The sequence below is a fragment of the Erythrolamprus reginae genome, unplaced genomic scaffold, assembly GCF_031021105.1.
Source record: "Erythrolamprus reginae isolate rEryReg1 unplaced genomic scaffold, rEryReg1.hap1 scaffold_340, whole genome shotgun sequence".
NCBI classification, from domain to species: Eukaryota; Metazoa; Chordata; class Lepidosauria; order Squamata; family Dipsadidae; genus Erythrolamprus; species Erythrolamprus reginae.
Genome location: NW_027248706.1, coordinates 16,273 through 33,329, shown reverse-complemented (window position 1 = coordinate 33,329; position 17,057 = coordinate 16,273). Strand labels below are relative to the sequence as shown.

The window sequence follows — 17,057 nt, the reverse complement described above, 5'->3', positions numbered from 1 at the left end:
TTTTGCTGGCAGAGGGCTGTAGGAGGCTGTCACAGCTGAAAATGAAGCTTGCGAAGACCACAGGCGGCCCTCGCGAGCTCCATTTTCATTGGCAGAGGGTTGCAGGAGGCTGTCGCAGCTACAATCAGAGTTCAGGAGCCCATTTTTGCTGGCAGAGTGCTCAGGCCGCCACAGATGCCCCTGACACAAGTGATGCTTAGCTGGCCACACCCACCCCGGCCATGCTGCCAGTAGTGAGTTTTCACTTAGCTTTGGTACCAGCTCGGGAATTGGTATGGGCAGAGCACAGGGCGTTTTTGATGATGTTCAGGTGGGTCCACGGAGCCTCCCGCTGCCGCCACTACCAGTTCACCCGAACCGGTGTGAACCAGTAGCAACCCACCACTGCACGCCGCCCTGACCCTTCCGAGGCCAAACCAGAACCCCGATGTGACCCTGAATGAAATCAAGTTTGACACCTGTTAAGGAGGGTGCAGAACCCTTGAGTTATCAAGGACATGCACAGAGAAAAACGTGGGATTCCAGCAGATATCCAGGAGACAGTGTATATAATAGTGTTTACTTTATTTATTTATTTATTGTATTTATATGCCGCTAGTTCCGAAACGGACTCAGGGCAGAAATAGCACAGTCAACCATAATATTACAAGTCTATCTTTGTCTTACATATCAGACATACATTACAGCTTACAAATACAGTGGTACATCTACCTAAGAATGCCTCTACTTACGAACTTTTCCAGATAAGAACCAGGTGTTCAAGATTTTTTTATCTCTTCTCAAGAACCATTTTCCACTTACAAATCCGAGCCTCCGAAACTGTAACTGGAAAAGGCAGGGAGAAGCCTCCGTGGGGCCTCTCTAGGAATCTCCTGGGAGGAAACAGGGCCTCCACCTTCCCTGTGGTTTCCCTAATCGCACTCATTATTTGCTTTTACATTGATTCCTATGGGAAAAATTGCTGCTGCTAACAAACTTTTGTACTTAAGAACCTGGTCAAAGAACGAATTAGGTTTGTAAGTAGAGGTACCGCTGTATATCAAATTATTATAGAGCTTACTACATCAGTCACAGTGAATCAGCAGAAAAGAACAAAGGGCAGAGAGAAAAAAAATCATATTTTCTGGCTCTTTCTTGTGGCAACTTGGCACATTACCTCTTAAAGCTATAATACTGCAATACATACAAGCATTCATTGTTAGCTTGTTTATGTATTGCCAACCCAACTGTCTTGTACATAGTGCTAACAACACCCCTGCATTAGTAGAGTTTTGTTACACAGACACCCACACACCTTAAGGAAGCAAATGTGCCCCATAAAAACAGGAATTTAAAATAAATATTGGGGGGTGTATGTAGAAGGCCTCCTCTGCTTTTTTTTCCCCCCCAGAGGAATGGCTGGGTTGTGATTCTCTAGAGCAGGAAACCATGGGTGTTCCCCAGACTAAATGTGTGTTGATCTATTCACAATCAGAAATATACCAAAACCATCTTCACAGACGATTCGTACCTGGAACTTTACCGCAAGCAGAAAAAGCACCTGAACACCCAGCAACTCACAGCATTTCGGCTACTCTACGCCTGGAGGGACAAGATGGGGCGCCAAGAAGATGAGAGCATAGGGTGAGGAGAACCCTCTCTTGGGGCCTATCAAATCGGCCGTTTTGCTTTGACTTTTTAGTTATGCTAGAGAAAGGCTAGAGAGGGCAGTCAAAGCACTGTGAAGCGGTATAGAAGTCTAAATGCTATTGCTAATCTGAATCTGAATTATCTTGACTTCCTTCTACAGATATGTCCTTCCCAATCACATGTTGTTAAAAATAGCCGAGGAGCTGCCCAAGTAAGTCTCTTTGATTCTACAAGCAGGTATCTTTGAGTAAAATGAGGTGGTTCAGGACTGATGTTCTTTGTAAGTTTTTTAAAAAATGGTTCCTTCACCCAAACATACTCTTCCAGTGTTGTGGCCCACGAGCAGCCCATGCAGCCGGTAGCAGATCCTGCCAGAAGAGAGGCTGATGTGGTGATGTGCCAGCGGTCTGTATAGCTGGCACCCGAGTAAGACAGTGAGGAGCCTATTCTTAATGCATGGGCACGCAGGGCTGCCAAAAGGCAGGAGTGGTTCCTCAGGAGGAGGTCTCCTCGAGAGTAGGCTTGGGGCTAATTGGCCACTCCCCTAGCCTATATAAGGGATGACAACGTAGGCAGCCATTTATTTTATTTATTTATTTATTTATTTATTGGATTTGTATGCCACCCAACTCCCAAGGAACTCTGGGCAGCTCACAACCAAGGAATGAAACATAGATGTAACATTGAAACCCCTTAAAAAACAATCTTAAACAATTTTAAAACAATTGAAATAGTTAAAAACCCTATATGCCATTAATGGCCATATCCTGATGGCGTACCATCAGATCAACGGCCCCAGCCTGCCGGAAAAACCAGGTCTTTACAGTTTTCCGGAAGACCAGTAGGGTGGAGGCAGTCCAGATCTCAGGAGGTAGCTGGTTCCAAAGAGACGGAGCCACCACAGAGAAGGCCTTCTCCTGTGGACCTAACAGCTGACACTGTTTAGTGGATGGGACCCTGAGAAGACCAACTCTGTGGGCCCTTATCGGTCGCTGGGAGCTATGTGGTATCAGGCGGTCTTGAAGATAGTCTGGCCCTAAGCTGTGTAGGGAGTTTGCAGGGAACAACGTTCGTTCATATGCCTTCATGTCTTGAATTAAGAAACATCTGCTTGGCTCTTGTTCTATGTCTTTGGCATTCTTCCTGCAAATTGCTTCTAGGCATTTTGCCAACCCTTGTAAGCTTCCTGATATTTCCCAAGGCTGTTTGCTCAGACTTGATTTATTATTTTGTGGACTTGTGCTGGCTGTTAATTAGGTGTTCAGCAAAGACTGTTTTACACTTACATTTACACATATTTCTGTTAGCAAAGGATAGTTTGAACAGAATTTGTGCGTGCTGCGGTTCTTTGTGGTTCGTAGCTGGGGCAGAACACTCTGCTTGTCTACCCCTTTAGGGAACCCCAGGGAATCACTGCCTGCTGTAACCCAGTTCCACCTTTGGTCCGCCAGCAACTGAATGAAATGCATCTCCTAATATGCCAGGCTCGGGAGATGCCCCTGTTAAAGGTAAGAGGGAGCCTCCCAGGTGTGATGAATTGCCTGTTTCGTTGAAGTAACGGAGCAGAGGGGATGGATGGATGGATGGATGGAAGGAAGGAAGGGAAGGAAGGAAGAGAGAGGGAAGAGAGAGGAAGGAAGGAAAGAAAGGAAAGAGAAAGAAAGAAAAAGAGAAAAAAGGAAGAGAGAAGGAAGAGAGAGGAAGGAAAGATTGAAAGAAGGAAGAGAGAGAAAGGAAAGAAAGAAGAGAGAGGAAGGAAGGAAAGAAAGGAAAGGGAGGAAGGAGGAGAGGGTGGGGAGGAAGGAGAGGGAAGAAAGGGAAGGAAGAAAAAGAAAGGAAAGAAAGAAGGAACAAAGGAGGAGGGAGGTATTTCTCTCTTTTTTTCTTTCTTTCTCTTTCTTCATTCATTCATTCATTCATTTTGTCCCCTCTTAGTCTGAATGTGCAGTCGGCATCCGAAGGAAAGAGCCTCTTCAGAATTTAGAGGTACGTAATCTTCGTTTTCCCCATTTCCATTCATTGTGCACGTGAAGGACATTTCAGAAAAAATTTGGGGTCGCCCAGCCCTCTTCTGGCTCTCCTTCAGCAAAGTTCCAGGTGTTATGTGGTCGCCTTTTGTTGTTAGTGTCAAAGTCGCATCTGGCCCATTGGGACAACGTTCCTCCACGCTTTCCTGTCCTCTACGATCCTTTGGAGCAGGGCTCCCCACCTTTTGGGACCACTCAGTTTAAGTCATTTTAAGTCTTTTTGCCTTGAAGAGTTTTGGTCCAGGAAGGCAACAAAAATAAAATGGCCTGTTTTTGTTTTTGTTTTAAAGCCTCTGATATTGCTAAATTTGCCTTTTCTCTAATTTGAGACCCTCCAGAATTTGGATAATTCCAGTTCCCAGTATCTCTTCAACTACCTTTTTTTAAAAAAAAACCTTATTGTTCCTTTGTTTCTTTTGAGAGCTTGTTCAGTAGGCTTGGGGCAATTAGATCTAGACCCTCCTGGCCAATAAATGAAATGTATGGCTGTGATTGCATTGTTTCATTGGTTTTAATATACTGGGGTTTTAGCTTGCGTAGTTTTTTTAATTAATTAGATTTGTTTTGCATTCACTGTTTTATTTATTTATTTTATTTACACTGTGGGTAAAATGAGGACCCAGATTTTGCGGGGGGGGGGGGGAAATAGGCTGGCTCTGTTAAAAAGTGCTATTGCTAACATGTTGTAAGCCACCCTGAGTCTAAGGAGAAGGGCGGCATAAAAATCGAATAAATAAATGAATGAATGAATGAATAAATTAAATATTTATTTATTTATTTTTATTTATTTATTTATTGGATCTGTATGCCACCCCTCTCTGAGGACTCGGGGCAGCTCACAACATATCAGAACAACATAACGATACCTCTAAAAGTCCAATTAATATAGCTAAAAAGACTTAAAACCTCTAATATAATTTTTAAAAAAACATTCAGCACCATTCACTCAACCAAACATATTCATTGATCAGATATTGTATCTTGTGAACCGCCCCGAATTTTCGGAGAGGGGCAGCATGCAAATCTAATAAATAATAATAATAATAATAATAATAATAATAATAATAATTTGGTTAGTATGTATGTCCAGCCTAGTGAAAATAAGGGCCAGGGGAGACATGATGGCAGTGTTTCAATATTTGAGGGGCTGCCACAAAGAAGAGGGGGTCAAGCTATTCTCCAAAGCACCTGAAGGCAAGACAAGAAGTAACGTCTGGAAACTAATCCAGGAGAGAAGCAACTAAGAAATAAGGAGAAATTTCCTGACGACGAGAACAGTTAACCATGCCTCCAGATGTTCTTGGTGCTTCATCGCTGGACATTTTTAGAAGAGACTGGGCAGCCATTTTGGGTCTTTTGCTTGCGCAGAGGGGCGGGGGGGTTGGACTAGAGGACCTCCAGGGTCCCTTCCAACGCTCTGTTGTTCTGTCTTTTGGTTTTCTCAGAAGCCAGAGAACGTTTTGTTTGGGCCTCACGACAACTCCCACAGCGCCCAGGACGAGAAACTCAACAATTTGGATCAAGGTAAATTCTGGAAAGGTCTAGAAGAAGCATCTTTAGCCCACGAAAGCGCAGGGATGCAAAGGTTCTGGTGGGCAAGATGGAAACTCCCAAGGATGGGTTGAGCCTCCTTATTTTCTTCTTCTGTCTCGTCTTTGTCTGTCTCCCACCGCCTCCCAAAATTAGCCAGTTTGTATACTTCCTCAAAACTCTGATCAAAAATGTGGTGATTTTTTATTTATTTTTTAAATGGAGTGGGGAATCGTGGACAGTGGGTCCAAAAGATTCCTGGAAGAACAAGAGATGGGGTTTAAAAAATATTTTTAAAAAGGTAAATTATTGATGATGATGATGTTGTTGTTATTGGCATCCTACACTGGGCTTATAACCAATGTTAGAATCCTAAATTGAAAAACAGAGTATAGGTGGCAGTGGTGGTTATTTAGCCAATAGCCCAGACTAATAAATATCATTTACATATATTCAATAGTAGTAAGCAAACAGTCCACTTCATATATATACAAGTCAAGCAATCATATAGAAACCAGATATCAGAATATTACAGTTCTATGCATACAGCAGCTAATCCATAATATTCCCCTTCAGAACACACAGTTTTCTATACACATATACAGGGGGTGGACAAAAAAATGGAAAAACATTGAAAAATCATCCAAATATCTTTTAATATGGTGTTGGTCCACCTTTTGCGGCAAATACAGCCTCAATTCTCAATTCAAATTGTGAGTTGTTTCCAAAGGAATTTTAGCCCATTCTTCAGTTAAAGCACCCTCCAGGTCTTTTAGAGACGGTGGTGGTGGAAATCGACTTCTTACTTGAATCTCTAAAATCGACCATAAATGCTCAATAATGTTGATGTCTGGTGATTGTGGTGGCCAGATGAGATGCTGAACTTCATTAGAATGTTTCTCACGCCATTCTTTGACAATTCGTGCTCTATGGATTGGTGCATTATCATCTTGAAAGATGGCATCCCCCTCTGGAAACAGTTCTTGAAACATAGGATGGATTTGGTCGGCCAAAATTCCTAAATAGTGATAGCTGTTAATTCTTCCATGAAGGAAAATCATTGGCCCGGTGGATTTCCAAGAAATAGCACCCCAGATCATCACTGAACCCCGGCCATGTTTGACGGTGTAATTCTACAATATTTCTCTCCTGCAGTTTACAATACCATAAGTATTACTTACATAGATAATACATAGACCAACATTTAGCACACAGCAAGTCTATAGTATAATCACACAGACAAAACTAGCGGAGAGTGAGATCAGGGAGTTAGTGTGTTAGCAAGAGCAAGAGCAAGCATTAGCAAGAATAACAGCAATAACAAAGAAACACATGTGACTCCCTTTTATAGCTAATTGCATCACTAGCCCTTAAAGCAACATTATGCTAATTCTCCAAACATACATTGCTGGTTGGTTCATATATTGACAAACCCAACCAGTGGGGTACATCGTACTGACAATTATTATTATTATTATCTAATTTCTTCTTTTCCTCCCTTGCCTAAAGACTCTGGAGTACATTTGGAGCACCCAAGCCTCTTTTCAGAAGTGGAACCTTGGTCAGAGCAGACGGACCAATCCCTGCTGTATCTCCGCTTAAGAGCTAGCATCAGTATTTTTAACGTGAGTTTTGGGCAAGCCGAGAAAGATTTGTCAGTGGGGATAGACGAGAGGGAACAGCTGGGTCGAATCCGTCAAGGATTAGCTCAATCCTAGGTGATATTCCATTATGTTACCATATAAGGTAAAGAAAGATGTGAGCATGTTCAAACAGTGCTGAGTCATAGGGTGTAAACTGCAATTTGATTGGGCCAGAGCATTATAAAATGCAAAGCAACTTTACAATGATTACTGGCTGTTTATGTTGGTTGTTGTCGGTGGTAATGTTGTTAGTTGGCTGGAGCAGTCCAAGCACGAGTTAATTATTGAGTTAGAGCTGTAGTGTTGATAGGGAGAAACCTGGACTGGTTTAGTATTTGCATGTAAGTAAGCTTTACTGCATGTTGTTAAAGCAACGAATGTTCCTGTAAATAGAAGACTAAGACAGAGGATATTTTGGATTGCACTGAAGAGTAAAACAGTTTACTATTGTTTTCTACAAAGTGTCTTCATGATTTCCCTGCACTGGTTCCTAAATTGCCATACTATAGATTTGTTGGTAAGAACTACTCGGCCCATAACCTGATTGGGCAGAGAGAGTTTTGCGCACACGGAAGTTAACCCACCAAGTAGCCACAGTTAACTGCTCTATCTAATTGAAGTCTTCAATGAAACACAGCAGCAGGCTTTCTTGTAAAAATACATTTTACTTCTCTTGTATCAAACTGCTTCTCTAAATAAACTATCATACAGTACTTTCATATAACTTTTATAATATACACCACTGCAACCACTAAGCACTAACCACTAAACTACAAACCACCCACTGTAACAAACCACTCTGTATCAAACCACTCTCTGTGACAAACCACACCCATGCAAGGGTGCTCCTCTTTATATAGGATACAGCCAATCAGGCTGCAGTACAATTGGCAAACCCATGATTACATGCTGATTATGGCTTATATCAGCCACTCCCATGGTTACAAACCATTTACTTGCATTGTGATATTACCTTCAGAAATGAATTTATTTCTAACAAGATTGTGGTATCTTGTCAAGTCCTGCTGCGTGGCTCTGTATATCTAGACAGAATCCTCAGGATTAGCAATAGCACTTAGACCAGGAGTCTCAGCAACCTGAGCCACATGTGGCTCTTTCATCCAGCTGCAGCTCCCTGTCACCGGTAAGCTCCACAATTGATAGGCTTTTGGTTAGGACAGGTAGAGGGAAAAGGACAAGACATTCGGAGGAGATTTGGGGGCAGGGGGCGGGGGGGATCAGACTTCTGGAATTGAACAGCGGGGTCTTCTGGTTAGGATCTAACTACTTTGGTTTATGCATGGTCTGATTGGGTTGTGTGATTATTTTATTATAAGGGTTTTTAAATTGTGTTTTTAAATATTGGATTTGTACATTGTTTATTATTGTTGTGAGCTGCCCCGAGTTTTCAGAGAGGGGCGGCATACAAATCTAATAAATTATTGTTGTAGTTGTGTTGTTGTTGTTATTATTATTATTATTATTATTATTGCTGACCCCTGGCTTAGATTTATATAGCGCTTTACAGTGCTTTTACAGCCTTCTCTAAGCAGTTTACAGAGTCAGCCTTTTCGGGTCCTCATTTTACCCACCTAGGAAGGATGGAAGGCTGAGTCAGCCTGGAGCCTGTTGAGATTCGAAGTGCCAAATTTGCAGTCAGCAGAAGTAGCCTGCAGTACTGCGCTCTAACCACTCGCACCACCGCGGCCCATAAAACAAGTTTGGCATATGATGATAGCTTCCCCTGTGTTCCCACAGGAGCCCGAAGAGGATGAAAAAGGCAAGAACTTAACCGTGGCCCAAAAGAAAGCTCGGCACATCATGGAGTCCTTCGAGAACCCATTTCGAATGGTAACTACAACCCTCCCTCCGGCTGTTTGGCATAGATAGCTTAATCCGGGGGTCCTAAACTGCTGGTCCGTCGATTGGCAGCTAGCCACGGCATGCCAGAAATTGGGCCACGCAAACAAATGAAGCCCCATCCATGGGATGCAGGCAGTACACGAAACCACGTTTCCCTCCAGTCCATGGAAAAACCCCTCTTCCTGGAACCATTCCCCGGTGCTCAAAAGATTGGGAGTCACTGCCTTAACCGATAACCCAACCCTTAGGTGTGTCCACACATTCTTGCTTTAACTAAGACGTCCCTGTTTTTTTTAGTATTTGCCAGCAGAGCTCAACTCAGTTCACATCTCTCAAGCTGCCAAGTCGGACCCGTCCTCAAAAATCTACGAGGTAAGAACATTTTCATAAACCAATGACCTGTTTGTTACAAGGGTCACCCAGAACGTAATGAACCACATTTTTTTCCTTCAACAATTATTTATTGAACGCAATGAAACTTGCACACAAGAAAGTGTTTCTTTTACACTCCCTGTTTTTCCACATAATCTCCGTTCTGTTCTATGGTGAGACACAAGGGCCCTGTAGGTACCACTTCTTCTTCTGGTCACAAAGCCTCATCGTCTGTGCCCAGCGACTAACCGTACTTCTGTCGACTGCAGATTCTCCATAAACTGCACACAAACATTTGTGAAGGTTCCCAACAGTTTCTCCGCGGTGAGAAATTCAATGACGCGCTGCTTGTAACGTACATCCCTTACAGATGCCATTTCAAAACATTGCTGCTGCTACTCTATCTGTCTGAAGAAACGCAAAATTTACACCCACACTCCTGACAATTCAAATAATGTATATCTAAAGTGTCACATTTGTACTATAGGCTGAGAAAAAAAATGTGGTGCATTACTTTCTGGGCGACCCTCGAACAACGAGAGGCTCCCCAGACCTGTTGTGGCCCGCCAGCGACTAGTAGAGCCGGCAGCAGATTCAGAGAGTGAGGAGGTTTGGGAAGAACATGGACCAGTCCTGGACTCTGGGGAAGGCTTCAATGAGGGCTCTACGTAGGAGGCAGAGAGGGAGCCAGGGCTGTCTGACAGTTATCAGCTGCCTTCGGAATCAGACATCAGTGAGGTAGAGGAAAAACTGGAGCCTGTTCCCAGTGTAAGAATACAAAAAATTGCCAGACGAAGGCAACAGCTATGGAACAAGGGTCGACTTGGGAATGAGGCCACAGGTGGACAATGAATGGCCCCTCTCATAGGGAGTGAACGGGGAGTTTGCAAAAGACAATTAGTTCGCTTAACGGGTTCACTCCTGCATTCTTGCCAAGTACAATGGTACCTCTACCTAAAAACGCCTCTACTTACGAACTTTTCTAGATAAGAACCAGGTGTTCAAGATTTTTTTGCCTCTTCTCAGGAACCATTTCTCATTTACAAACCCAAGCCTCTGAAACTGTAACCGGAAAAGGCAGGGAGAAGCCTCCGTGAGGCCTCTCTAGGAATCTCCTGGGAGGAAACGGGGCCGGAAAGGGCGGGGAGAAGCCTCCATGGGGCCTCTCTAGGAATCTCCTGGGATGTTTCCCCAAACTCTCCCTGTGGTTTCCCCAATCACACACATTTGCTTTTACATTGATACCTCTGGGAAAAATGGCTTCTTCTTACAAACATTTCTACTTAAGAATCTGGTCACGGAACGAGTTAAGTTCGTAAGTAGAGGTACCACTGTATTGCGGCGTCTGAGAGATATCGGCCTGGCTACTCTCCAAGCTTGATAAAGGTCGGAGGCTTTATCAGGGCGAGGAGTCTTCTTCGTGGTTTGGAGAAAATCAGAAAAAGGATTTTGCAGTGGCCTTCGGTCCCTTCTCTGCCCCAAGAGAAAGCCAGGGTTGATCTGGCCAGCGGAGATGGCTCCTCAAAAGGCTGTGTTGTGTCTTTCAGATCAGTAACCGCTGGAAGCTGCTCAGCCAGGCCCAGCTCCAGGCGGGAGCCAAGAAAGAACCTGCGAAACAGAAACTTCAGGCAGGTGAGACTGAGTGGCTTGGCTGATGGCGGTTCATAAAAAGCATCTTCAGTCCTCCTTATATTTATTTATTTATTTATTAGATTTGTATGCCGCCCCTCTCTGAATACTTGGAGCAGCTTTGGGTGTAGGATCCCCCTGAGGGGGGAGGAGAGAAGCCCTACTACCAGGGTAGCAATCTAGAATAGCAGTCCCCAACTTTGTGGCTTCGTGGCCTGGCTGGGATGGGGGAGAGAGGAGAACAGGGTTGTGTGAATGGCAGATCAGCTCGACTTGCATGAGTAGCACGCCGGCGCGCATGTGTGTGAGTGCCCATTGGCCTGCCGCTCCTACAAATTGAGCAGTGCGCATATGAGCACGGGGGTGGGTGGGGATCTAGAATATATACTGCATTTTGGGGGGTATAAGACACACCTTAGTTTTTGGGGAGAAAAATAAGGAAAAGAATCTGCTTACCAGATATTCATCTGGCTAGCGTCCTTAGTCTGGTCAACTTCAGCACATTATTTTATCCCCTGGTTAGGGCTTTAAAAAAACCTTATTCAGAGAGAGTAACAATGAAAGAGCTTGCAAGACTGTAAGAGCTGTGAAAATCATTAGCACATGGTTAGGGCTGGAAAGAAACATTCGGAATAAGTAGAACAATGGGAAAAAAATCTACAAAGACTTAGGGCTTGGAAAACATTCTTCACAAAGAGTAACAATGAATGAGCCTGCAAGTGGGTAAGAGCTGGGAACATCATTAGCACCTGGTTAGGGCTGGAAAGAAACTTATTTGTTACAGCAATGAAAAAACCCCCGCAAAGACTTAGGGCTTGGAAAACATTCTTTACAAAGAGTAACAATGAAAGAGCCTGCAAGAGCTGGGAAGGAAGATTGTTAGCACCTAGTTAGGGCTGGGGGGGGGGAAGCTTCGAAAAAAGCTACATTCAGAGTATAAGATGCACCTGAATTTTCAGCCTCTTTTAGGGAGGAAAAAGGTGCATCTTGTACGCCTAAAAATACAGGAAGTAAGCATCAATGCTTATCTTACTTGAGGAGTAAACGCTGCAGTGAAACCAAGCGGTAGGCAGTTGCCTCATGTGGGGAAGGGAGAGGGGCTGTATGTCAGCCCTGAATTGGCTGCAGCCATTTTCTTTTCTGTAGCTTTTTCTTTAGGGATTTTTCTTCACGTGTCTTCAAGGTTGACACAGCCTGGAGCAGGGGAGGGGGGAACGGGGTGGAGATAAATGGGGTTTTGTAGCATAGAGGAGAAGGAGAAAATGAACCAGGCAGACAGACAGCACCCTTCCCTTATCACGGAGAGCAAGCCAGTCCAGATGCTTGAATTTCTCCATCCATTTTTTCTTTCCTTCCTTCCTTCCTTCCTTCCTTCCTGCCTGCCTGCCTGCCTGCCTGCCTGCCTTCCTTCCTTCCCTCCCTCCCTCCCTCCCTCTGCTCAAACAGCCCCGAAGGATCCAGAGGAGGAACCCAAGATCAAAGACGCTGAGACCGTCTCCGTTCGCCAGTTAGCTGCGGTGAGTGGCAACCATTGATTCTTTCTGGGAAGATTCTTCCCCAGCCTGGATCTCCTATCACAGTGATGATGAACCTATGGTCCCGGTGCCATATCTGCTGGCACACGAGCCGTTGCCCTAGCTCAGCTCCAACGTGCATGTGTGTACTGGCCAGCTGATTTTGGCTCACAAAGGCTCTGGGAAGGTGTTTTTGGCTTCCGGAGAGCCTCCGTGGGCATGGGGCAGGGCATTTTTACTCTCCCCCAGCCCCAGGGAAACCTTTGGAGCCTGGGGAGGGTGAAACATGAGCTTACTGGTCCCACATGAAATTAGGAAACAAGCCATTTCCGGCCTCCAGAGAGCCTTGGTTGGGGGGAACTGTTTTCGCCCTCCCCAGACATTGAATTATGGGTGTGGGCAATTGTGCATGCACGATAGTGCACACCCACGCTCTTTCGGCACCTGAGGAAAAAAAAAGGTTTGACATCACTGTCCTATCACATTCCAGTTTCTGCTTTGGCGTAGAAATCACAGACACAAAGGGATGATTTCTTAAACAAAGCTTTGTCCAGCTTGGAAATCTCTTTCTCTCCGAGCTGAGCAACCTCGTGTTTTAGAAGCTCTCCCTCTCTGGATTTGTAGTTTATTATTTATAACAAATTTCTTGTGCACATAAGTACAAAGTATTAACTTTTACTAATTTAGTTACATTGAATAAATGGTTAATATGTGACACATAGTATACAGACAAATCCTGTCGACCTATGATTGCTAAGTAAACGGAGGAATGTGTAATTAACCTTTTACTCTATCTTGTGAGTGGTCTACTTTACCAGTGGTTCTCAACCTGGGGGTCGGGACCCCTTTGGGGGTCGAATGACCGTTTCACAGGGGTCGCCTAACACCGTGGGAAAAGACAAATTTCACATGGTGTTAGGAACTAAAGCTTCTATTCTGGCGCCTTGGAACATTCTTTTACAATCTGACCAATCAGGTGTTTACAGTGGGGGTGTCCCTCTGACCTTCCTGTCAATCAGCTTAATGCTCTGTTGGAAGAATTGGTGCTAGACCAATGGTTGGGGGTCACCACAACAGGAGGAACTGTATTAAGGGATCTCGCGGCTCTAGACAAAGATAAGAGTTTTAATTACTTAGGTAATTGGAAGCTTAAGCAAATAATCATTTCCTTAAACTAATCAAATGAGCAGGTTGCCTGATCAAGCAAGTAGGTTTGTCTCATCAAATCGACCAAAGGCAGTGATGGGCTCCTATGAACATGGTCAGGTATGCAGAACCGGTAGAAACATTTTGAATTTTTTTCTTTTTTTCCCTTCTGGGCTCTAGGTATGTTTTTTCTATCGTAGTAAATGTGGTTGAATGTGTATAATTTTAGAAGAGCTGTGCGTGTGTGTGTGTACATATACTTTATATAGTAGATAATGTATCTTTTTGTATGCTTGTGTATAATATGTACATACACATATGGCAAATATACATAGAATTAAATAGTATATTTTGGATGTTCAGTAATAGTACGGGAAATTGTATCTGTTTGAGGTGAGGAGAGGCCAGGCACCCTAACCCAAATCCTTGACATGAGTGACATCAAGTTGGCCACCTTTAAGTCAGTCACATGACCTTTAAGCCACCACCACCACCCGGTCACATGATCATCAAGCCAATCCCACCTGGTCACATGGCCAGAAGGCCACGCCCACAAAATAAGCCATGCCCACAGTGTGGTAGTAAAAAGTTTTTGCAGCCCTTCACTGACCGGAGGGCATTTCACATTCTTGGTACATATTAATGTTTCACCTATACTTTGGCAGGCAGGACAAGAAATTGTCCTGCTTCCTTAGAAATCATGCAGAGATTTTTAAATTCCTTCCTTGGTGGTATTTCCAGCAAGAACATGTATCCCCAAAGCGGGAGGCAGAAGACCAGAATCCTGCAACGGAGACCCACAAGAGGAAGAAAACCAAGACTGAAACTCCCCAGCCTGAAGAACTAGATGCTGCCGCCGGCACCTTCACACCCTTCGACTACAGCAAATCCGATTTCCGAGTCTTCGCTGGTAAAAAAAAAAAATCGCCCTTCCTTTGTTTCTCCAGCTACTGCCCAACTGTTGGGTGTGCCCTTGGTTGCTTGAACACCAAGCAGTTTTGGTGTTTTTCTCTTGTCTTCTTTTACTTTTTGTACATTGTTATTATTATTGTTATTGTTGTTATTATTATTATTAATTATATTTGTATGCCGCCCTTCTCCGAAGATTCGGGGCAGCTCACAAGACATAATATAAAACAGTGCATATAAACAAATCTAATTAATTAAAAACTACAAACTAAACCCCCAATATAATAAAATCAGTATAAAACCTTGGTACTTTTGCAGCGACATTCCTTCTAAGAGTCTCCCTGTCGTATTTTCCTTTCTTTTTCAGGGAGCAGCAAATCCAAGCCGCCACGGCAATTTAATCCCTCCATCCAGGCATCTGGCAACAAGGTATGAATTTTATTATTCCCCCTTTTATTTTTTTTATAAATGACTCGAGGCATTGAACGTACCTAATCTTCCAGCCGGCTTTCATGCCAACGGTGGGACTGGAACTCACCACCTTCGGGTGTTTGGCCTGGTGCCTTAATTGCTAGACCCAACTGGCTCATTTCCTTGACTCATTTGCTGCTTCAGAGGAGAAAGTTGGCAGGCAGGCAGGAAGATAGAGAGAGAGAGAGAAACAAAGAAGGAAAGAAAGAAAAAGAAAGAAAGATAATTTTTAAACATAATTTTAATTGAATAATTTTAAAAACATGTATGTACAAATATGCATATATACAAATCAAACATACACCAGACTCCACATAACATCAACAAACAAACATAACCTGACAAAATATAAACAATTAATATTTTTGTAGCGTTATGTACCATTGTATCTTTCCATCTTACTGTACCACTAATTCCTTCACTCGCTTATCTTCAAATATTTCTTAATTTTATTCTCTTACTATTTTCATCTCCCTTAATTTTCTATCTACTTGTCCTGTTATATTCTGTGTTTCTTACTGATTTACTTGCTTTTTGTGTTCCAACCAATTATGCCAGTTCTCCCAAATTTTATAAAATTCTGTTTCCTCTTTATCTGGTAAAATACAAGATAAAGAGGTGAATAAATGAATTTTATTTGCCATCCATGTGGTAGCCAAAGACTCTAGGCAGCTTTTCAGAGCCCTTCTCCTATAGCCCAGCCTATAATAGGTTACAAAAATCAGGCTGCTGTGTATTTTGCATTGTGTTTCAGACATGGGGGAACCTAAACGATAGAAAAGAGACAAATCATGGCAAGGTGCGAAGGTGTCTGACTGTCTTTGCAGTGTTTATTGCTTTTTACAGTTTTCCAAGCAACCAACGATAGAAAAGAGCAACAGCATTTTCATTGGTGAAATCCCCACCACCAATCTCTCTCTCTCTCTCTCTCTCTCTCTCTCTCTCTCTCTCTCTCTCTCTCTCTCACACACACACACACACACACACACACACACACACACCAATTCTTAAGATCATCCTGTTGTTGCAACCTAGATGAGACCATCTACCAGCCAGAGATGATCTCCTTACATCATCCCAGCCATATGAACTGGATGAGCTCATGTAGGCATAGAGACCCATTTAGGGTAGGCAGTAAACTACATGCACCCTCCACTTGGCCCCCATCCCTACATCAGGGTATTCTGATGGGTGATTCTGAGGGGGGTGGATGCTTGGCCAGACAATGTATTGTAAGATGGAGATGGGTTTCTAATAATTATTGTTATGGAAGGAAAAATAGAATTGTCAAAGAGTTTCAACCAGACCATTCATCCTTTTTTCCCCTGTTTTCTTTTCTCCTCCTCCAATCCCCCAACAACTTCCAGAAATTTTCAGGAGCCAGCAAATCACAGCAGCCAGCAGGAACAAAAAGCATGTCTTTCACAGCTGGGAAATCCAACAGGTAAATAGAGTTAGAACAATATATTTATATATATATAAATATAAGCAGGGGGTTGGACTAGAAGACCTCCAAGGTCCCTTCCAACTCTGTTGTTGTTGTTGTTGTTGTTGTTATTATTATTATTATTATTATTATATGTATAGGTACCATGTTTTTGGCACTATAAGACACACTTCTTACCTTTCTTTCATCCTCCCACAGAGGTTTTCGGCACAACTGGCCAAAAAGATAACACGGTTCGAGGACGTTCTTGGAAGATGCGAAAATCTTGCCACTTTTTTGTAACGATACCTGTTTTCGATATGGGGGTTGTTTTTTTTTTTTTAAAAAAAACCACAATTAAAAGTGCTTTCCTTTCCCGTGAAGAGGAAAGAGGGCAAGTTTAAATTAAGTGTGATGGTTCATTTGTTTGGCTTTTCTTCTCTTGCTCATTTACGCCTTGCCACAGTTATTTTAGTCTTAAATTAGCTTCATTTAAATTAACAGTCAAATCACTTAACAGTTGAAGAGAAAGGGAAATGAAACATATAAACCAATTAAGATTATTCCAGAGTTTCTGAGCAGATGCAGAGTGCAAACTCTCTCTTGAATAATGGTAGAAATGCTGCTCCCAACAGCCACCTGTCCCTAAGGGAGTATTGAACTGACTGGCAAACTCCAAAAGGTACCTGCCCTTGAACTCTAAGCTCAAACTGCCCAAGGAGCTGATGCAGTTCTACAGAGGAATAATTGAGTCTGTCATCTGCACCTCAATAACTGCCTGGTTTGGTTCTGTAACCCAATAAGACAGACACAGACTTCAGAGGAGAATCAGAACTGCAGAAAAAACAATGGCTGCCAACCTGCCTTCCATTGAGGACCTATATACTGCACGAGTCCA

The 17,057-nt window shown here is 43.2% G+C and overlaps 1 protein-coding gene across 1 annotated transcript; it reads left to right on the top strand.

Moving 5' to 3' along the window:
• Nucleotides 1–1,474: 1,474 nt before the first annotated feature.
• LOC139156146 (exosome complex component 10-like) lies at nt 1,475–16,568 on the top strand (the record flags this gene model as incomplete). Its single annotated transcript, XM_070731448.1, has 14 exons — nt 1,475–1,623; nt 1,790–1,840; nt 3,026–3,137; nt 3,565–3,615; nt 5,102–5,180; nt 6,696–6,811; nt 8,588–8,680; nt 8,990–9,064; nt 10,612–10,696; nt 12,140–12,210; nt 14,095–14,263; nt 14,630–14,691; nt 16,101–16,177; nt 16,379–16,568. Coding segments are annotated over 14 exons (1,221 nt in total), but the record flags the coding sequence as incomplete, so codon positions are not given.
• Between the last annotated feature and the right edge of the window lie 489 nt (nt 16,569–17,057).